This window comes from Accipiter gentilis, chromosome 7, assembly GCF_929443795.1.
Source record: "Accipiter gentilis chromosome 7, bAccGen1.1, whole genome shotgun sequence".
Classification (NCBI taxonomy): domain Eukaryota; kingdom Metazoa; phylum Chordata; class Aves; order Accipitriformes; family Accipitridae; genus Astur; species Astur gentilis.
This window is the reverse complement of record NC_064886.1, coordinates 7,692,550-7,714,782: the sequence shown is the minus strand read 5'-3', so window position 1 is coordinate 7,714,782 and position 22,233 is coordinate 7,692,550. Positions and strand designations below refer to the sequence as shown.

Sequence of the window (22,233 nt, the reverse complement as noted above, 5' to 3'; positions counted from 1 at the left end):
CAAGAGCTGAAAGGATGCTGGGATTTAGATCTCTTTGTTTCAAAATTTTGCCTAGGAAAAATGTATTGTAACTGTTTATTTTCTGTATCCTTTCTCATGGAATACTTTCCCAATGAAGTCAAACTCCAATCTGAATTTTTTTCTCTGGCTTTGGAACCACAAGATTCTCTCATCCCTGTTTATCTTGGGCTACCTTTCTGTTAAGTGCTGTGCATTTTCCTTCACTGAATGCGGTTTAACAGAGGATTCTTGCGGTTTTCCTCATGCAACTGTCAAAGAGAATATTATAAATTTAAGTGTTTTGACATTTTTGAATAATTTGAAGAGTTTGCACTTTTTTTTTTCTCTCTCTAGTAAGACTGTCTTTTATTCTTCACAGTTTGTTGGTGTTTTCTATGAAACATTTGAGAGATGGGAGGCAAATGAGAAACTGAAAAGCTTGTAAACTGTCGGGGGTTTTTTCTTCAAAGAGGATGGAGGAAAGGCATTCTGTTTAACTTCAGTCCCTGTTATCTGGTAGCCACTAAATGAGATGGACAGTCAAAATGTGTTTGCCCTAAATGCTTTATTACATAAATTGCAGTCAGCCTCTTAGTAAAAATTCTGGATGAGCATGTATAAGACATCCTTTTGTAGGGACAGGTAGTTCTCTTGGTCCGGATGGGGTTACTGGCATCAGTGAAGCTGACTTGTGTGTGGTAGATTGACAGGTTAGTGCTGTTTACAGTGTTGCAGTTAGAACACTATTGAATCCCAGTTGCATTTTGTCTCTGGAAATAACTACTGGTGCATGAGAATGTAGGAGAGGAGGAGTTTGGAGGTGATAATTTTATTTTACACGTTGGGGTTGAAGGTATTGAAATCCAGACACAAATCTCTAAGCCTTAAGCAAAAGATTTGAGCACTGGAAAGCTTCTGTATAGTCCTGTAGTATTAGAGCTTTTGGAAATTTTATAGATATTTTTGACTTTTTAATTATACGTCTGCCTGATTCGTCTTAAGCAGTGAAATTTGCCCTTCTATTTTCACTATACAGACAACACATCTCACTCCTCCAGGAAAGGGGAGAAGGCAGAATCTCATTTCAGGTGCAGAAGAAGTATGTGCATTTAAGGAAAGAGATCTTAAAATTGATGGGCTGTCAGATTTTAAAACTCAGCTCTTCCACAGACAGATGATTTTAAATCTCCACATTGTTTCCAGTTGCAGTATTTTGCAGTATCAGAAGAAAAGAAATGCAGGATCCTTACAAACACTGTACTTGGTTCCTCAGTTGATACTATCTTTTCCTAGTAGTATTTTTTTGACCACTGCAAATACCAAATGCTCCATTTATGATCCTGTGAGCGATCTCTCACATAACCCACCAGAACCAGGGTATTTTGCACCCATTGTTCTCAGTTTGAATCTAGGTTTCCTTCAGAGATGATTATCCTGTATAATTTCCTGAGATTTATCCATCTCGTTCAGTGCTGGATGTTCAGATTTTGCATTTGAATTTTGAAGTACTGAGCCAGCAACGCATTTAGGGATTAATTGTAATTATTATTTTTATATCGGTGAGTCTGATACGCTTAAGGAATTGATGTACAATAACTAAAGGAATACTGTCTAGTGAAGTATTTAAAATTAATTGGGCAGCTTATATGTCAGTTTTTATAGTCTCATTATAAATATTGACTTATGTTTGTTTCTTGTATGATATATATTTTTGAGCCAATTTGTTATGAGTAGTAAAGGAGGCCAGTTGGCATTTTCTGCTTGGTTTTGGGGTTTTTTTTCTTAATATTCATTGTTTGGTGTTTTGTAATGACAAAGGGTGATTTATTGTAATGGGTACGAAGAGAAAATTAATTCATATTTCACTTATACAGCCTTATTTGAGAGCTAAATAAGTAGGTTATATCTCATACAGTGTGTTGTCTATGAATGACAAGGGCAATAGGCCCTACAAAATAAGCAGTATTTTTGTATGGTTTTAGAAAAAGACTGGAAGAAACATTATGGTGTTCATTCTGTTGTCTGTCTCAGAGTTTCTCTATTAATTAATATGGTCTCCTAAGTCTGAACAGATGCCCGGACCTTGTAAAGATCACTTTGAATAGGAGACACCATAGCATTTGACTTCTGAGGCTCTGCTAATCGTCAGCCTTTGAGATTATCGTGTAAGTGGCAGTCACTACTCAGATGGAGATAAAATTCCAGTCCTGACCTGGTACCTGTCAAGACCCTATATGGACAATACTCTGATATTAAAGTAGGGCGTTCGGCATTTGACACTTCTAACTTGTAGCAGTGTGAAGCCTGAGTGTGAAGGAGAGTTCCCACGAGATAGCTGCCTTTGCTCATTTGGAGGTAGGTGTGTGTGGCTCTGGCGGTTCTCCGGCATGCTGGATCATTGCACAGCTGCCCACTCCCTCACTACTACGTGCTTTCCATTGACTGACAGGGTTCAGCAAGCCCGTGTGTTTGTTAGACTGTGTGACAAAAGTAATAGATCCAAAATCTTTATTCCAGTCATTTTTCAACTTTGAAAATTGTAGGGTTTAAAACTTGGAATGATCGAAAGGGACCGAAACAAGAGGTTGCACCTTTGTTGTCCTTTAGGATTTTCCTTTAGACACAGATACTAAGAGGTGAGTATCTACAATTTGCACTGTAATATGCACAAACTCACATTTGTAGTAACACAGGTAGCCTCAGGTTAATACTGTATCCACTTAGTAAATATTTCTTGTGTGTTCTAGGGAATCTAGCTTTCCCATTTGGTCTCTGAAATTCTGCTAGCCTTCACGCTTCTCCTTGGAGATCAAAAGTGTGCATCTGGCTCCCTCCAGGTGTTGTTACCGATAGTTCTCATATGTTACCAGGCTGGGGGTATGCAGAAATTATCTCTGAAGTGAATGTCCTGTTGTAGTCCTAACCTAATGAGCAATAACAGTCAGGGCACTGACACAGGTCTGCTGAGAAGTTGTATTGTTTGTCTAAGACTGGGTAATTTTACAGTTGTAAGGCTGTTCTTCCGTTATGTTGTTTTGATGTTTGACCTCTGTCTACTTTGGCTCATAATTGAGGTAAAAATGGAAAGACGGAGGAGTTTTGTTTCTCGGCTTCTTCAAGGAATCGTATGCTTGTGGCACCAGATGATTTAAACACAGATATTGCCCGTGACAGGAAAATGTGAAAGTAAATAATAGAGATGAGTCTTGAATAAAATACTGTCTTGTGCAGAGGATAAGCGTATGATCAATGATCCTTAATAAATTCATCCCTGTTTTAAAGACTTGCTCAATATACTTGTCTGCTGCACTGGATGATTTTTTACTTTTTGAGGCATCGCTAGACTTGAAAGTGTAACAAAATTTGTATGTAGCAGAAAATCCTATTTATGTCCAATAGCACATCACATTTATGTACTCAGTTGTAGAACTTGATGACTTCAACAATATCCATGTCTTCATAAAAGTGCTTCCGTGCTTTTGGAAATGTTCCTGTTGCGGCCACTGTGGAATCTTCCCTAAGCTATGTGCTAGTCTGGCGTCTCATCAAGTGGTTTTGCCTTTTCGTTTAGTTTTATGAGTTAACCTTCTAGCAATTCTCTGTGAATCTAGTGATTCCATTTAATCTAGAGATTTTAAATAGTTATTACTCTCTTGTTTATTTAATAATCACTGTTTTTCTTGCAGGCACCCTGTGGAACTTATCCTCCTATGAGCCCCTGAAGATGGTCATCATCAACCATGGTCTGCAGACGCTTACCAATGAGGTGATTATACCCCATTCAGGTTGGGAGAGTGAGCCGAATGAGGACTCCAAGCCTCGCGATGCTGAGTGGACAACTGTCTTCAAGAACACTTCTGGTTGCTTAAGGTAAGGCAGAACTGTGGAGTATTAATCTGTTCACCACGTCCTGTCTTTAGGATTTTGTTAAAATTATTTCAGTTTGAAATAAAGTATCGTATATCTTTCATTTTTGCAGAGATACCCCCATTTCAGTAGCCACAATAGCAATATTTGGAGGTATTTGCCTGCCACGGACTTTCTTGTAGGATTTGTCAATGTACATCTGTCCAGTGGGGTCTGTGTGAAGAATAGGTCATTTATCCAGGTTAAGGGGAGTGGATCTATATAGGACAGCGTATAATACAATGGAGAGTGACCCAGGTAACTGCCAAGCTAAGTACAAAAAAAGCATTTTGCAATGCAAACTGTGCCGCAAGTACTGAGAGTCATACTTCCATTTGTCTATTGTACTGTGATCAGTGGGCTATTTCTACAAATTTTTAGTACCTTCTCTGCTTCCCTTGGCGGTGCTGTTTTTATTTATTGCAAGTGTGTTTTCAGACAGCTCCCTTTTTTGGTTTTAGGCCTCCTACTATTAAAAGGGTTTGTTTGCAGATGCTGGGGAACTGGTCTCATGGAATTACACTGAGCCTGAAACATGGATCCAGTTTTAACCACAAACACTTTGTGGACACACTCCTATTTTAAGCTAAAGTGGCTAATGACCTATGGGAAATTAGTTAAGAACCTGAACTACTGACCATTTAGGAATGTATTTCTAATATTGCTTGCAAAGGAGCCTTTTCTGGTTAGAAATTGTATTTGCATTTCTGAGAGCACCTTGAGAGTAGGACAGTAGATGCTAGAAGCTGGGGTCAGGAGGAGTCCTAATGCAGTCTGCAAAACCTGAAGAACCAATGTTCCCTAAACTCAGCCTCTTTCATTTTGCTTTTCTTTGAGATAAAATAGTGGAGATGCCCTGTTAGATTCTTTAGCTTTGTGATTAAGTCAATTAATTTGAACAAAACTAATAAAGATTTGGCATCATACCTTCTGTTGCTCTGAAGTATACTTCTGTGAGATTTCTACTGATTAATGCGTCTTCAGAAGTTGGTTCATTTCTGTTTCTTGGACTTGCGGTCTGTAAATTGCAATAACTATTCCCCTGAGTGACTTCACAAATGAAGAAAGTAATGAAAAGTGTTCTGAAAGTGCCCATTACTGAAATTATTTGCAGTCCCACTGGAAACTAAGGTGCTTTGAGTAGGCTCCAGACATCATAGGTTTTTACTTACTAGTGTCTCATTTTCTAATGGTCTTCTGCAAGAGGAAATTAGTCATGGTGGGGGATAAAAGGATTATCTGAATGAATATGAGATTCTCCAGTAAGTGTAGACAATAAATTGATCATTAGTAGACTAACCTAGACAACATCATAAATTTTTAATTGTATGTGGATCCACTTCAAGTTCCACATTCCAGGATACCTTTGGGGGGTGGGGGGAGGGGTGTTGGTGGTTGGTTGTTTGGTTTGTTTTTTTTAATTTTAAAGTAAAGTACTGGTTTTACAAGGACATGCAGAAGCTTGTGCCACTTTGGACATTGTATTTTTAAGGCTAATGAAGAACGGTGTGGAGCATAGTAGTACTGAGATACAATAGTCAGAGAATTTGAACTTTTGGTTTTTGAAAATGGTCCTGATGTAGTTCAAATGCATCAGGACAGCAGCCAGTGAATGGTGACTGCTTCTGTTGTTGGAGGAGGGAAATGTATTTCAGTCCTTTAATCTATAGTCTCTGCTGTCATAGTCATGTGGGACTACGTGCTTCCCTGTGGAAATCTGAGGCTTCAATCAGATGTGGGACAAGGTGATTTCATTCTTGAAAGTAGTTGGTTAAGGTAAATGGAGACATGATGGCAGGTTAGCAGGAAAAGGTAATCTGAAAAAGGTAGTTTGTCCATGTGTCTCTGTTGTGCTGTGGAGAGAGCAACCTCTTGCATAGGAAGGGGAGAGAACTCTCTTGCTGCCTCCTTACTTCTTCCACTGAGATAAAGTGAGTCCAGGACAACAGACAAATATGCAGGAGTAGGTGAGATATGAGCTGTCTTACAGTAGATCGTACTTCTTGTTACAATGTTGGTGGTATTACGTACCTTTTGTAGTGCGCTCTCAGATCTAGCGATAAAAATGGACATATCAAAAGTAATTATCGTTACTACTGTTGGAAATTATTTTGCATTGTTTGTTGAAATCCTCTGCAGCTCATCCTTAAAAGCACCAGCAACATAAGATAGTTAACACCAGCGGAGAATAAATTGTTGCAGCCATCTGTCTGACAGACGTCAGTGTTTAAAAAACCCTTTGCGTAGTCTTCTCTTGTTGAGACAGTAGCTGGTCCTAGAAATTCAATTTTCCATGAATGGCGGTTATTGCAGACTACAAACTGTTTACCAATTTGATGTTTAATTGGGAGGTTAGTCCTCTTGATGATGTGCCATCCTCCTTTGTCCCCTTTGGAAGTGAGCCTCAGGTGTGTGCTGAGTTGTCTTCCAAAAAAACTGAGAGAATGTTTGAACTTTTGAGGTTTCAGATGTCCTTGCAGTTCAGGTATCTAAGCAGAAGAAAGGCATTATGCATGCAGGACAGCATTCATTTCAGTATCATTTTTTCAGTTAATGAGGTTTATCAACAGGCGTGGGCAAGTTTGGTTTGTTTAAAACGCAGTGATTCACAGCGTGAACTGCTGGTTAATTATTTACCTTTTTTTCCCCCCCTCTTTTTTTACACTGCTTTCTCAACTTTACTTTGTTCTTAAGCTAGGTTTCTCCTTTGATAATGTGGAGCCTTGGAAACACTTATTTCAAAATAATTGAAAACAAGTAATTTAGGGGGAGGGAAAAAAAACCACAGCACTTGTTTGGCTTTACCTCTTCTTCAAATCTTGATCCGTCCCATTTTCCTTTCCAGTCCTGACCTATCAATACCTTTTTTCCCCTGTGTAATTTGTAAGTCTCTCTCCCTCCTCTCTTTGGGAGCTCAGGTGCTGGTGTATGTCCAGGTCTGAGTAGGGCAGGGTGAATTGTATTCTATGTAGTCAGCTTGGTCTGCATGTGCCTAGGAGTAGATTAACATCTAGTATTAGCAACACAGATAGTATAGTGCTGCAGGTATATGTGGGATGGAAGGATGCTTTAGCAGAGGGGTCAGTAATTGGGGCTAATAGCTTCGACATCTGAACCTGCACCAGAGTTGCTTTACTTGGGAATTAACTTTGCAAGATGAGAGGCAAGATCCGTGCACTCTTTTTCCCCTTACCCAAAGCTAAGGTAGTTTGCTGGCTTTATATAGCCCTGATTTCTACCACTTTCTGAAGTAACAAAAATCCATCTGTGATGCTTGATGTTGATTTTAGTCTGTATGACCAAAGGACTTGCACTCAGGAGAATGGATCCGTCTGAGCTGCTATTTGAGAAAGCCCTGTGCGTGACACTGTGTAACGTTGGACCTGGTCATTTACAAGCTGGAAATCAGAGGAACTGCGAAGTATGTCATCGTCAAGCAAGCCGTTCAAATGCTATCTCTTTGCTATGAGTTAAGTAACTCTGGGATTACCTGTGATACCTAGTGATGTCCATACCAAACTACCATAGCTAACAGGCAATGTATATGCAGCCAGTAAGAATCAAAGGAAGAAGAGGCAACTGGTTAAGGTTTATATTGACTTTGGAGACCAGTGCTTATTTTAAGGTTTCCTTCTAAAGTCAAGCCTTTTCCCGTGACTGTGGCTGTTCTAGGGATCTTTTGAGTCCTGATATCATCTGGAACATGATGTGTGGGTTCTTTATGCCATTCCACTCGACTTGATTTGCCAAAAACTCTCTTTGAATATTTTGGGAATCCCGTATTCCCCTTTGCAAAATAAAGACTTGGCAGCACAGCCATCTTGCAAACTATGATCTGATAATTAGATCTATTGCATGCTTTTTCTGTAATCTTTACCAAGACATACACTGAAGTTTTTAGAAACTAGTGCAGGTGACGATAATTTTGTCTCCATTCTCGTCTTGACATCAGGAAAAAGATTTTTCCTCTTGCATTACTGTGTTCCATTTCTAGGGGCAGACCCGGTATGGTGAATTGAACTGCAATATCCATAGTAATTTTACTACTTAAAATGTTCGTGAGCCTCGTGATAGACGCTACCTTGGGTGTAATTTTATAAAATGAAGGTATTCTTATATTCTGTTGAACCTGTTGAGAGAAATAGGTGTGGTGGAAATCTCAAAAGAACAGTAAAAAACAAAGCAAAGAATGATTTATTGAAATTAAGTGGATTTTTGGTTATGGAAACATAGGACTAGGGAAGAAGGAAGACATTTGCTAGGAGAATCATTAAATATGCACAGATGTTCCTTTATTTCATTTGGAGTACAAGTTTCATGTCTTAGCATTGTATTTTATTGTTTTAGGTATGTGGAGAATGTCTCTTCTAGTTACTGTCTTTTTTTTCTTTTTTTTTTTTTTTTTTTTTTGTCTTTAAACCCCTAAATCCCTACTGGGATTTGCAATCCAGAAGCATTCATTTTTAAATTGTACTCTCTTCCAGTTTAAATAATGTAATGATCTGGTACATCTTAACAAGGCCATTTCATGATCCTTCCTACAACTTTGACCCAGACATTAAAGTGATTTAGGAGAGGCATACAAGTTGAATTGCTGGTGGGGTTGATGGAGCTAAGTCTAGCTTACATGCATCCAGGCAGTGCCAGAGACCTTTGCTATGTCTCCAGGTTTCTCCAAAGATGCTTCTCTGCTTTAGAGGGGAAGTGCCGCATCTGTGGGTCAGAGAGTGCTGCTGCAGTCCCGTTATTTTTTTTGTTTTCTTTGTAGATATCTACCCTGATTCCTAGTTCTCTGGAAGCAGCAAGGATTTTAATGATTTAAAAATGAAATTCATTCTGGGCTTAATTGCTGTTTTCTGCCTAATTACTTTTAATTCTCCCTTGGATTTTTTTCACTTTTGAGAGGACAGAGTAGAACTTAGTTTCTAAATTGCCAACTTTCTAGCCTCATTCCTGTGCTAAACTGACCTGCTGTCAACAAATGTTAGATGAATTAATTTGCATAGCAAACAGATGCAAAGTGCTCCTTTTTCCAGGGTACCATCTGTAGTTGCAGCATTTCTTGTCAATTCTCCAAGTACGCAGAAATTCGCTTTCACAAATAGCCTCAGGGTTCAGAGACCTGGCCGTGGGTGTACGAACACAAACAAACTGCACCCACTTGACTTCCACTAAAAACATGCATTCTTCAGATCAAAATTGCACATAACAGCTTGTCCAACATGAGCTCCTGAGAAGAGAAGGGACAATGTGGTGGCTAGAGCTGTAACAAGAGACTTGGGAAGTATGGATTTAATTGCTGTTCTGCTACTATCCTGACATAATTACAGGCAAGATTAATGGCATTAAACCTTTTTGTGGTCTAATTTTTAATAGCCCTATCTCCTTCTGGTTTTGGTGAGATTCAGGCTCCTAAGTGCCTGAGTGGATCCGGACTTAAGTCACTGATCTTCACTTTCCTGTCCTTAACGTGGGATTGGCACCTCTGTCCTTATCTTCCCCTGAAGCTGGTAAAATACCAGTAGTTCAAGGATTTTGAAGTGGTTGATCCTAGAGACAACAACTGGGAATAATCACCTCCTGTAGGTATAAATTAAAAGTTTGGTCCCATGGAATCAAACCCTAAGAGCTATGGTAAGTGTGAGATAGGATGTTTGAAGACATGAGATAAGGACTCTGTAGATTCAGAGCTGAAAACATACTCCACCAGGAGGAGAAATGATGTATAAGTATCTGCAAGCTTCTGTTACTTTTATGTGCTTCAGAGGAAAGAGGACTGCAGGAGCTTGATGGTAAATCATCAATACTTAGGATGTGCCAGGTAGAGTTTTTGTATGGAAATGTTTTAACCTTTTTCTAAGGACAGAGAGCATTAAGGTTACGTTACATGTACATCTTGTCCTGCAGATGTAACTTGCAGTGCTTCAGTCGTACGTAACACTGCTTGATGGTAATACATTTGTTCCTAATGTCTTTATATACTTGTGAATATATGTATGCATGCAAACACCTATAGCCCACACTGTTTGTAGCAGGCATGTGTGCATCCGTGAGGCACCTGGAGGTAAACAAGGTTTGTCAAACAGAATCTGTGGTCTTGTTTTGGCAGAAAAGTTCTCTCTCTTTGCACCCTGGAAGTGACTGTATGAGTGTCTCAGTGATACTGGTGTGTCCATTTTTTCTTCCCATCTCTGCACGCTGAATTTGAGGAAAGAGAGGAAGAAGGGCTGTCAAAGCTAGGTGCTTATGCCCTCCGTTCTTGTTAATGATTAATGTATGGCTTTTCTCTGAAGAGAAAAATGCTTGGGAATTAGAGCTTTCGAAGTGAATTACCTTCAAGCTCTATCCATCCTTAAATCCTGCAGGCATGATAATAGTATGTGGTGACAGTCACATAATATTTGTCCTACCTACATTCTCATATACTTGAGGCAGCCTTCATCTCCAACTGACCAAAGTAAGAAGGCACTTAAGTGCAAGTCTTTAACCTGCAAGTGCTGTCTAGTGAAGAGCAGGACGCAGGAGGTGAAGCTCAGGTGATGCTGCTACAGTGCTGCCAGCCAGGCTGCCCTTGGTGTCAGGGGAGCTTTGCGCAGTGAAGCATGGCAGGACAGAGAAAGATATGTAAATGTGAGTTTTCAGGTGCCAGCTTTTATTTTCTCTCTTTTATCAGCAGCAAATTAGTAATTGAGTGTCATGACTCTAGCATTAGTACAGAGACCTTCTTGCGGCAGCTACGTTTCTCCCCCACTCCAAAAAGGATTCTTTGACCAAGTCATTTGGTTGACTTTTCCTCTTAATCAGTGTGCTCCACTATCATAGTTCAAGTACTCTTTTTGTATGCTTTTGTAGGGCAGTTGTTTAACCAAGGAGGTCTCGACAGGACTTCATACAAAGCTTAGCAGTTCCCTGTCCCACCTGGAGGAGATGAGGGCAGATGCTGCCATGTCTCTGTCCACCCACCCACCATGCTTGAAGGCTGGTGCCCTCATCTTGTTTTCATGCTGGGTACAGCCTTTGGGAGACTGCTGCTCCAGAAATTGGAGCTAATGATACTGTCAGTGTTTTGTTACGCAACAGGTACTTTTGAACTGGACTTTCAGTAGAGGAATTGTTTTAGAAAGAGATAAAAACTGAACAGAAATTTGCCTGTGAATCTCCACTTTCGAGGCAGCGAGCAGCACGGAACAGGGAGAAGCTTATCTGCCCAACCCAGACTGGAAAAGAACCAACTCAAATTAAAAACCCACACAATAGAGAGGAGTGAACGAAGGCAGTTTCTTAATTAGCTTACTGATACTGTGCAGGATCACAGCATATGGCTGTCCTGGGGCTTATATGATGAGCAGAGCGTTTAATTCGTGCTAGTAAGGAGCTGTTAGGGTTCCTCCTGACAGTTCCTGATGTTTAGCTTGTAATATAAATAAATTATGCATAGATTTTAGCAGCAGAGACATAACCTAGTTACATGCAACCTTAATGCTTTACAATCAAATCTGAAGTATAAATTTAAAGTTATGCACTTGCTTATTGCCTTCTGTCATTACTTAGGAATGAATCTAGGTCCCTTCTCCCTTGGCTGTCAGCGAAGGGAATCTACAAAAATGTCTGTCGCTGTGGTGGGATGAAGAGCAAGGCTGAAACAAAGCTCACTGCAGTTACTGTAATGGACATAGTTTGCTTTGGAAGGCATGTGAGCCGTGATCCTTTATTATATAAAAACTGCCTCATTTTTGTATTTTTGAGATTCTTTTCATATTGCAACAAGCATGTGCGATAAAGCAAGCAAAGCCCCTTAGCCTTTCCTCCAAGCAGAGACTGGAATAATTTGGAAGCTAAGCAGCTGCTGGGCATCATGGAATTCTTGTGTAGTGCGTTTCTGCATCGTTTTGCATTACAGGAGAGCAAGCTAAGACCCTCCAAGTAGGTTGTGCAAGAGGTAACCAGTCAGTATTTTACTGAAAAGGCATTACGTGGTGTTTTGGATATAGAAAGCCACAGATAACAAAGGATGGACTTGACATCTGTACCTTGTTAAACTGTACTGCTGGCTGTTAAGCCCCTGCTTTTATTGCAGGGAGATCTTATAGACAGTGCTGACATGAATGTGAGACGTGACAGTGTGCTTTGTACATCTCTTGCTCTATGCTAGTGTCTCTGGAGTACAGACTAAACTTGTGAAGTCCTTTTTCAGGGGTGGCCTTTGGTGCGTCCTCTTTTGAGCATTTGGTCAACTAAACAAAACCAATCCGTTTATTGAAATAGCTTGGAAGGGTTTTACACGCAAGGCAACCAGGGCTGCCCTGCTGCTTCTCTCTTGGGTCTACCTGGTAAGTGGAAGCTGAAGTGGAGCAGAAATCTCCAGTGGGATCTCCTGCCCAGATCTGATACACCTTTTCTCAGTTGAACAGCTGCTCCCTACCTAATGTCACCATCAGGAGAGCTCCCCTGTCTTCCTGTTCATTTCACTTGGACTTTGTCGGCTTTTTATCTTCTTTACCATATTTGCTGCTTGATTTCTGATTCAGCTGTCTGCTGCCAACTCCATTGTGTTGTACAGGGCTCTTTGACCAGTGCTGCCTGGATCAGGCTACCTTTGTGTTACAGGCAGATTCTTTTTCTCTCTTATTTTCAGAATAATGAACTTAATACCAATTAAATTTTCTGGTATTTCATGTGAACTGAAGTATGGAATTCATTATATTTCTACATGAAATGATGGAATGATTTTTAAATGCTGTGTATTCTTCCTTTGAGACATTTAGTACCTAGAAATATGCTCAGAAATAGAGTACATTTACTACAACTGTTATTTATCAATCTCCTTTGGCTGACATCCAAATAAATATTTCTTAATAGTGAAGCAAAGTGTGGGTGTGGAAGGGCGTTTTTATAGCAAGGGTTCTGACTGCCAGAGTAGGTGGATAGAACAACTAATATATTTAAATTAGACTTGTGAGAACCTTGTAGGTTTTTTATCAGCTGAAGTATATAAAATTCAGTGCCTAGACAATGAAGCCTCAGTGATGGTGTTAGTCGGGGTCTAGCAAGGTGTATGTACTGCCTGCCAGCTCTGCCACAGCATTGCCATAACTCAGCCCACTTGTGAAGTGCCACTCACTCAACCCACCAGGAAACCCAAATCGTTTGTAGCTCTGTGGCTTGTAATGATCTCAGGTATCCTTATCTTCTTCAACAGTGCTGAGATAAACTATATAGGTGACAACATTACGTTTTAGCCTGGCAATACCAAAATAGCTGTTAGAAGGTTGTTTACAATAGTAAAAAGTGGGATTCATTTGGGCAATGTGAGACTCCACAGTGAGCACAAAGAGGTTGTTGAAAAGAGCTCATCACTGTCTCAGCTTCGGCTCTCGTCCATGCTTATTCTAGAGAGAGGTGGAAATGTTACTAGGAGGATATCTTTAAAATTTCCAGTTCAGCTTTCTTATTTATATAAAAAACTAAGTCTGCAACCTGTTGTCTTTGTTCCCAGCTGGGTCTCTAAACAAAGTGCTTTTTACACCTGCTGAACTGAAGCAGGATGGTAAGTGTTCAGTAATGCTCTAACTTCTGGTTTTCAGCTTTATCTGCAGCACTGTGGGATAACAACTGATGGGCCTTTCCAGCCAGGTGGCAGACACAGCAATAGTCTTGAAAATACTATTTTTAAAGTTCAGAGAAAAAATGTGTGTCTCTGATGCTTGTATTACTAGGTTTTTCTTTATCATTAAGAAAAAAAACCAAAAAGCTCTCCACGTCTCTATCTTTCAGATTGTTAGAGAGAGCACAGTGGGGGCATTGCTACATGATTTGCATTGAAATAGTGCAAATTAAGTGCCATGCATTTAATTACTTTTAAATCTTTTCTCTTGAGGATAATTTTGGTGTGTGGCACAGATAATAGGAACAGCTCACCTATCCTAGAGGTGATGAATACCAACTTTGTTCTGCAGATGTAAATGTTACGTTCAGACTTGCATATTATTAAGAAGACTATTTGGTGATAATGATAACCTTATCTAAAGCATGAACAGATTTCTCAGCACATTCCCTGCCATTTTCTCAAGTCTTTAATACCAACAGACTGGATTCCTAGCCTGATGTGTTTCTATGCTGGTAGGTATTTACTTTTATTTAACATTTACTTAGTGCTCCTCTGTATTGTTTTCCCAGGGAAAGCATATATTTGAACATCCTTACAAATCCTCTTTCACTAGTCCTGTCTACAGTCTGGTCTCCAAGAATTTGAGGAAGAATCCAGGTTGCTTCTTCCAGCTAAAGGCTGTGGATTTAAAATCTCTGGAATGAGATTTGTGGTTTACTGTTTTACATAAAATCAGTCATACAGTTTGTTTCCTTCTTATGTACTTTGAGTAACATGGACAGTAATTCCCTATCTTGCTCCTAGAATTGCTCTTTTGAGTGTTGTATATATTTACAGTAAGGACGCTGTGAAGCTTTCTATTACCCTTTCAGTGTGATGTGAGAAAGATACTATTATTTTTAAAACACATTTTTCACTTAATGGACTCTTGGAAAAGTATTGAAAAGCAGGGAAAGCATCAGAGGCCTCTCTGGGGGTGAAGAGGCAAGGCAAGGGAAGCAGACTGTAGAGAACATGAGAGAGGAATGGCAGGTATCATTCGTCACTTTTTTGTGTAAAAGTAGTTCAGGTAGTTCCTCCTCCCCATTCCCACCCGTTTGAACAAGCAGTCAACTTGATTCTCACTTGTAACAGGATTTTGCCCATTATCAGTGCCTCAAAAGCCCTGCAGAGTTCCTGTTTCAAGTTGTTCAAACTTAAAAAGTATTTTTGACTTCATCTCTAGAGGTTCTTGATGTTAAACTGCCCCAGCAAGCAAGTCACTGAGATAACGTGTTTAATTCCAAAATCTTTGGGCAGTGCCGGTTGTTGCATGGCAGCCTAGCTCCTAAGTAACAGAGTTAACAGGCACCTCAGCTAGGGTTTTGGCTTCCTTTTCTATTTGGTGTCTTGTATCAAACACTCCATCTGCTGAAGAATTAATTTTCTTCTGATATAAAACGACGCTTGTCTCATGTAGAAAAGCTTGGTGAAAAGCAAAACTCTCTGCTTTATCCAAGTCGCCTGTTTGTTGATTTTCATCACTCTTGAAAGAAGGGTGTTTAGAAACTTTGCTTTGGAAGTTTCCTTTGGAACATGTTTTAGTTATGTCTTTCATTCCATAACATGTAATAGATCTGTAAGATGCCTCAAGAACAATTCCAGCGCAGATGTGAAATTGGAAGAAGTTTTTCATTACTCTAGTCAGTGGACTGCGATACCAGGTTGGCTATTCCGTTGCAGTTTCTCTCCTTTTTAATGACCAATACTAGCACTAGCTCTCTTGTCCATGGAATGGCTCTCGTCTCCACAGGACAGTCCCTCCTGAAGCCCCAGGATGTGAATTTGACTGATGACTACCAGGTGATGTTTTTCGAGGAGGTAGATATTATAGATCCTTAACACCCCAAGGCAGAAATGCAATCTGGTGCTTTCCTGGATTGCAGGAGCTTTTGAAGGTTGCTCTGGATCATGGAAACCAACCCTGGCAGCACTTCTGGGATTGCCAGATGAGAACTTACTCAAAGCATACTGCCTGCATTTTCACCATGCCCGCCTTTGCTTTAGGGATGTTTGGTGTACTTGTGCCTGTATCTCAAATGAAAATATTCCCATGGGAACTGGGAGATCTTCACTGCTTTTCGCAGTGTTGGAGCAGCAGAAAGAGCAGACTCTGAAGCAGGTGCTTAGTTTCCTGACATCTGTCTTGCCTAGACTTCTGTGGAGAAGAATGTGAGCTAAGCTCTCCAGTAGGTCTGGGTTATAGTTACAAACAAGGAAATGGGTTTTGTTGTTCCATGTTAGATAAATCCTATGGGCTGCAGGAATCTCATTACCCAAGGAGGGAGGACTAGCAGAATCCCAAGTCTGGGGTATTTATAGAGCAGGCGTTTTTGCATTAGATGCTCATAAGGATGCATTTTGCTGATGTTTTAGTTACAACATTAAAACTGAAAAGTTTGATATCTGGATAACTTATTCATAGCGTTAATTAACTATTAATTTGATCCTGGAGAGTTTTCATGCTTATTTATGTGTGATATATGTGGGAATTTTTTCTTGAGGCATTAATTTTCAGTAAATTTTTCTGTAGTCGAAGATATAGCAAGTGCTATCAGCAAGCCACACTTACTGATGCACTTTTATAGTTTCTTTTTCAATTATAACCTTATCCATGTCTACCTTAATCCTAATACAGATCAATAAATAAGAAAGCAGGATACAAAATCCTATGATGCTATTGATAACCAAAGCAGTACAACAAATGTGCTACAAGTGTGGTAGCACAAATGGACCATAGAAAAACCTTTTACAACTGGGCCATGGGGCAAGAAAGGTGTGAAGAATTTTTTTTTTTTTTTTTTTTTTTTTTCAAAATTTGATCGAATTTTTTTTAAGTCTGCAAGTGTTCCTTATGTATTTTAGCTTTCTATTTCTAAGATTTAACGACGGAATAAGAAATGTGATGCACAGCTCCAGATAAGACCTTTTTTAGGGTGTTTCTGTTACCCTCAAGCTTAGTAAGTAATGTTCCCCTTTAATAGATGTGCTTGGAGGTGGAGTTGCTATCATTTATTGCTAAAACTCCTGAAAGGCATCACAGAGAATTTGAATTCTAATTTCAGTTTCATAAAGACTTTACATTAAAATTCACATTTGGGCTTTTGATACAAAAGGATTAGTGCAACTAGAGATGGAGAAACAGCATGTAGAATTCTCTCTTCCATATATCCTGTGGAATCATATTTTAATATCCACTTTACCTGCTTTGTATCAGCTATTGCTAGAGGTCAGGCTGTGTGTTAGGATTTGGCGAAAGGATTCATTTATCTGTGCATTTCATTTGTGTTCTTAATTGAAAGTTAATGTGCTGTTACAGCAACCAGCTCACAATTAAGTGTCTTCAGATTTTGAGAGGTCTCTGAGAAAATGTGGGGTTTTTTCCTAGTCATCCAATTAACATACCCGCCTGCCTGGGTGATGGGGGGACATGGGAGGGGACCATGATTGATTTGTTAATTACTCGGAGATTGGCAGTCCCTCTAGTTAGTTAAAAAGAAAAATTGGCTGCATGATCCTGATAACAGAAGGTAATGGTTGTGTCCTGAGCTTTTGAGAGCTAACCTTACACGGGTTTGTGGAGTTCAAAGACCCTGAAAGCTGAAAGGTTGTTTGTGGTGTTGTTGAAATTGGTGTGTTTCAGTGTTGAGAAAACTTTCCATATAGGTTTTGCCTGCAAGCACTATTAAGAATCATTTTGTCACTTCATTCCCGCACCCCCAAAAAAGAAAAAGAAAAATATAAGAGAAGGGGGGGGGGGGGGGGAGGGGTGAGGTAGCATTTGGATAATTGACTTGAATTTTATTTATTTATTGGGTAACAGCAGGTTGATGCTTATGCAAGGCTGGGCCTTCAATACGTAGTGTGCATGCTTGCTGGACAAGTGAGGCCGTTCGTAGCTCCCCTCTAACAACTTCTGCAAGTCATTGATATGTGCAACTTCAAGAACTCCAAGCAGCCTTTCACTGCTCTGTCTCGCATCTTCTACCTGTGCCATTCTCTTCCTCAATGTTTTGAGAAATTTAAAGCCATGTAAACATACTGACTGTTGTCTTTTACTTTCTAAATGTGACTGATCCAGGCTTTGTGGTGAATTTGCTATACACAGTGTGAAAGGTGGGCTTTAAACGTCAAAATGTGGGATTTAAGCTGGGTGGCAGTGACTTCCAGACAGAAAGCTGGGAATACAGAACATATTTGGAGAATCTTTGAGCAGCCAAGGAGACAGCAGTTGTATATGGTGACTCCTATCTGAACTTCTTTGGAGCAGATAAAAGCCAAAGAAAGTGAAGAAGAATTTTACATAGAGATTGATTAAATAAAATATAGCTTATTCTACACCTGTTTTTAATCTCTTTCATTTTTCAGTTTCTGTGGCCATGAATACTGCTGAGCAGTCTTGTGATTTTATGTGCTTTTCTTAAGATGGTGATGAAAGTATTTTTCAGATTAAAAGTTCTGGCTTTGAAATTAAATTTTTGCTTTGTGTGTTGTTTGCTCTGAAAACTCCTGTCCAGTTTAAGGTATATCACTGGACTCACCAGCAACTCAGAAAAATGTGTTTGTAGGCACATCTGTGACTGTGTTCCCTTTTTGTTCAGATTCAGGGAGTTGCAGATGTGCATTGCCCATATTTTACTGAGTTTTAATAGGTTTGTCAGACTACTTTGCCTCCAAATTGTTCATCCAAGGTAACGAGTTCTTAGTAATTGTAGTATAAATCGACACACCTTCAACTTTATGGTGAAGGTTAGAGGGCTAAATTTTCTTCTAAATCTCTCCTGTTAGGAATGTAAGTTCAGATGGAGCAGAAGCACGCAGAAGACTAAGAGAGTGCGATGGCTTGGTGGATGCCCTCCTTCATGCTTTACAGTCTGCGGTTGGCAAGAAGGATACAGACAATAAGGTAAGGTTGAGTATTAAACCTTAATGGATGTTTCTGTTAATTTAGGCTGAAGTGTTGCACTGGGATCTGACTTCTATTTGCTAGTATCAGAAGGGGATTATGCTTGCCTCAGAGAACATAGTAATTATCTTTCTCACATCTCTGTCATGATATCCATGGTACTACTGATGGAGTACCAGCATGTTGCTGCTACGGTACCTTGTGTGGCTGATGAGGTGAGCAAAGGCAAGTGGTTTTGATAGGTGGGGAGAGTAGTCAATTATTATTGTCAGTGACATTATTGCTATTGTTCTGCATTGTTTAATTGACACTTAAAAGTGCAATCTCCAAATCAGAATTGAGTCCCATTGTATTGTGCTTTGCACAATACCAGCAGAGGAATCAATTCTCGTTTTAAAGACTTTATTCAGCACCATCTCTAAATACTGTTTTGCTTAGAATTAAGGTATGTCTTCGCACCTGCAGCACTTAGATTGTGTCTTTATTTTTTTAGGTGCAGATCTTGATTAATCTGTTTTTGTTGTCATCTCATCCTGTAGTGCTTAAAAGCATATTTATATACCTAAGGAAGACAATAAGTTTAACCTGTTTAAACAAGAAAGAGCATACTATTGCTTTATGACACCAATAAGGCTTGTAAAGCATCGTTTATTCTTTTTGAGTCCCACCGTGTGATGGACTGTACAAAGGAATTACAAGGCCCTGTCACTTAATCAGATAATTTTGGAAGTGGATTTTGTAACCACCTGGTGGTTTCCATTGCAACCTACAGAGCATTGCTCTTGTCAGAACCTGATGTGCTATGGATTAGCTATTACTAGAGGATAACGTGTGTTCACCTTGAAATTCTCACAAGGCCTAGGTTCTGACCCAGAGAAAATTTAATAAAATGGGCCCCTTGGGGATTGTAAAGGTTGGAAGAATGAGAGAGAGGCTTGTATTAAAATAAGATCCTTCTGTGATCATTTTCCACTGTGTGTTTGATCTTTTGGTGAATTTTATTCTTTATGTAAGATCAGGTGGTATTTTCGATTAGAGATTTTTCATTTTGAATGGGTACTATTTATGAAGCACTTCACTTCTGGAAGATTTTAGAACAAGAATGAACCTTAATTTAAGGAGTCTTGACTAAATCTTCCTTGAAAGCTACATTCTTTTTTCCTGGGACAGGTGAGCTTTTTTTAAATTCCCCCAAACCCTCCATTGTATAACATAATGGTTTGCAAATAAGAGGTTGCAATACCTGTTATAACATAAATTTCTCTGTAACAGTCTGTGGAGAACTGTGTGTGCATCATGCGGAACCTTTCCTATCACGTCCACAAAGAGGTCCCCGGAGCTGATAAGTACCAAGAACTAGATGCCAGTCAGACTACAAGCATGGGAGGCTCTCAGAAGAAGAAGAAAGACGATGCTGGTTGTTTTGGTGGAAAAAAAGCTAAAGGTATGTGTTGCAGAGAGCTCAGAACTGGACATGGATTTGGGGGTAAATTTTGCTGTGTAGGTCTGCTCTTGCAAGCACATTCATCATGCTGGTTTAGAACGTTGCAGTTTGTGGAGGTACGTGTTTGTAGTGTCGTGGCATGTGTTCATCTCTGTTGTTGCATTATTACTAGATATTTGGGAATTTTTTCCATGATTGCTATAGTTTTGTTTGGCTTTAAATAGGAGTGGTGCATGCTGACGGATGACACTGCTGTTCAACAAAGGGGGACGTGCTCTGCTGCTTCTCCTCTACGTTGCTGTGTTCTTGCATCTGTCAAATCTACGCTAAGTCCACTTGCTTGGCTGTGTAGCATGTGTCATGGCCTCTGGACACCAGGCCAGCATGCATTCATCCGAGTGCATGGTAGTCCTGTCTGTACGTCTTCTATGCCTCCAGTCTCTCACATTTGAAAACAAACTAAAAGCCTTACCCTCCCACTCGCAAGCAACACATACAACCTCCCAATTCTGTCACTCTTTCAGTAATTTAAATTGCAAACATGATTTTGTAGCTTTTAATTGTCAGTCACTTTTAGACCTGTTCTCTCCTCTGGGGCATGAGTGTTGCAAATGAGTTTCATTACAAGAGAGGATTAATAGTCTCAGTAACCCCCTTCCATCTTTCCTTTAGAAAGAGACACTCAAATTATATCCGTTTTCTTTGTTGTTTTAGAGAAATGACTATACTAGACTGAATTCTGAGATAATTAACTCCGTTTTCTGTCTAGGCTCCGTTCTCCTCATTCATGTGTACCCACATCCTGGCTTACTATTTATAGCCAGGTCTAAGGAAGGTTTTGGTCCTGAAGAGCCAATAAGGAATTGTTTGAACTTGGCGGACTGTGTGCTGCATGTTACTCTTCCTTCGATCTGACCTGTACATGTTATTAAAATGTTACATATTTCCATATGTGCCAGGGAAGTCATCACAGTGTGAACTTGCTTTTGCAGACTAGTCTGTCATCAACTAGATTTAAACGGTGTTTAAAAAAAAAAAAAAAGATACAAAATTGATGGGAATCTTTTAATGACTGGGGGGAAAGCTCACTAAAGAATTTCACCTGCTTGGCCAGCCTGTTCCCACAGTGAATGACTAAAACTTCAGTGTGATATCCTTTGGAAACCTTGAACATGTGCTGACTCGAGCCTGTTTCCTGCCACTTGCAGTCTCTGTTGTTTTGCTGCTTGAGAGCAACACAGTCAGTGAAAACATTTTTAGACATAAAAGCTATGAGTGTGCACTGTGGGAGGAGGGGAGCGTGCTGATTGAGAACTGTCATCATCCTCTGGATGACAGTGAAAAGAGAGCGCTCTCAGGTGGCTGTCCTTTGTCAAGTGTCTGCCGGTTTCCTCTGGGGCTGACCTATATATGCCTTCTGTGTCTGTACACCCTGATAGTTTCTGTTTATCAGCCAAAGCATCTGATCGTGTCTTTTTGGACAAATTGGTTTCAAAATCATCTGACACGGAGGACGAACCTGCAGATTTCAGTGAGCAGTGCAGACACTCAGTGACAGCTGGGGTTTGGCTCTGTGTGTTCAGCAGGAAAGGACAATTTCCGAAGTGTATTTTAACATACTTTTTCCCCCTTTTTTCAGTGCTCTTTTTAAAGTTTGCTGTTCTCTAGAGGGAAATCAACTGGTAATAATGCTGAGCTCGCAGCTGGTAGTATGTAGATCAGAAGGATAGAGGGGGACAGGCAACTGTTGTGTTTAAAAAAATAAAAATCCATTAATAGATGTGCTTTTAAAATAGTAAAGAGAAGCTTCCTTTTCTCACTACTAAATTTATGTGAATACCTTGTTTGAACCTGCCTTAATGTTCTCAGTCTAGGACTTCAAAATAGATCAGTTCTCTCCCCCTCTTGTTCACCTAATCTTGCAGTGTTTCCATGTTTATTTTATTTTATTTCATGGTCATTGATCATAGCATTTCAAACACCTCTGCAAAGGGCTAGTCATCCTTCTGTCCCCTCAATACTGTAAGCACCTTTTCATCTAACAAAAAGAGGAAGAAGAAAAAAAAAAGCTGTGCAGAGAAAGATTGGTTTTTTTCAGCAGGAACAAAAGGGAGAAAGTGGCATATCTTGTTTTGGTTTGTTTTTTTAATTGATGAAAGTTCTGCAGTATTCTTGTAATACTCAGGTTTTGAACCTATTCTGTGAAATTCTGCCTCTTTGTGACTGTTCCTTTGTGTTTTCTTCCTTCCTGTAAATTTTTGTTTTTCTTTTGCTGCTTTTCTGGTAATTAGAGGAGTGGTTCAATCAAGGTGAGTCTTTGCAATACTTTCT

The 22,233-nt window shown here is 39.7% G+C and overlaps 1 protein-coding gene across 12 annotated transcripts in view; it reads left to right on the top strand.

Annotated features, from left to right (window-relative positions):
* The window catches only part of ARVCF (ARVCF delta catenin family member), a 297,786-nt gene that overhangs the window by 227,970 nt on the left and 47,583 nt on the right, over positions 1 to 22,233 (top strand). For 10 of the 12 annotated variants that reach the window (XM_049806997.1, XM_049807006.1, XM_049806998.1 and 7 more), the window contains 4 exons: positions 3,687 to 3,870; positions 18,341 to 18,458; positions 19,731 to 19,902; positions 22,194 to 22,211. In XM_049806997.1, coding sequence (XP_049662954.1) covers positions 3,687 to 3,870; positions 18,341 to 18,458; positions 19,731 to 19,902; positions 22,194 to 22,211 — 492 coding nt within the window. The remainder of the gene's footprint in view (positions 1 to 3,686; positions 3,871 to 18,340; positions 18,459 to 19,730; positions 19,903 to 22,193; positions 22,212 to 22,233) is intronic. The other 2 variants (XM_049807000.1, XM_049807003.1) reach the window with 1 other exon arrangement.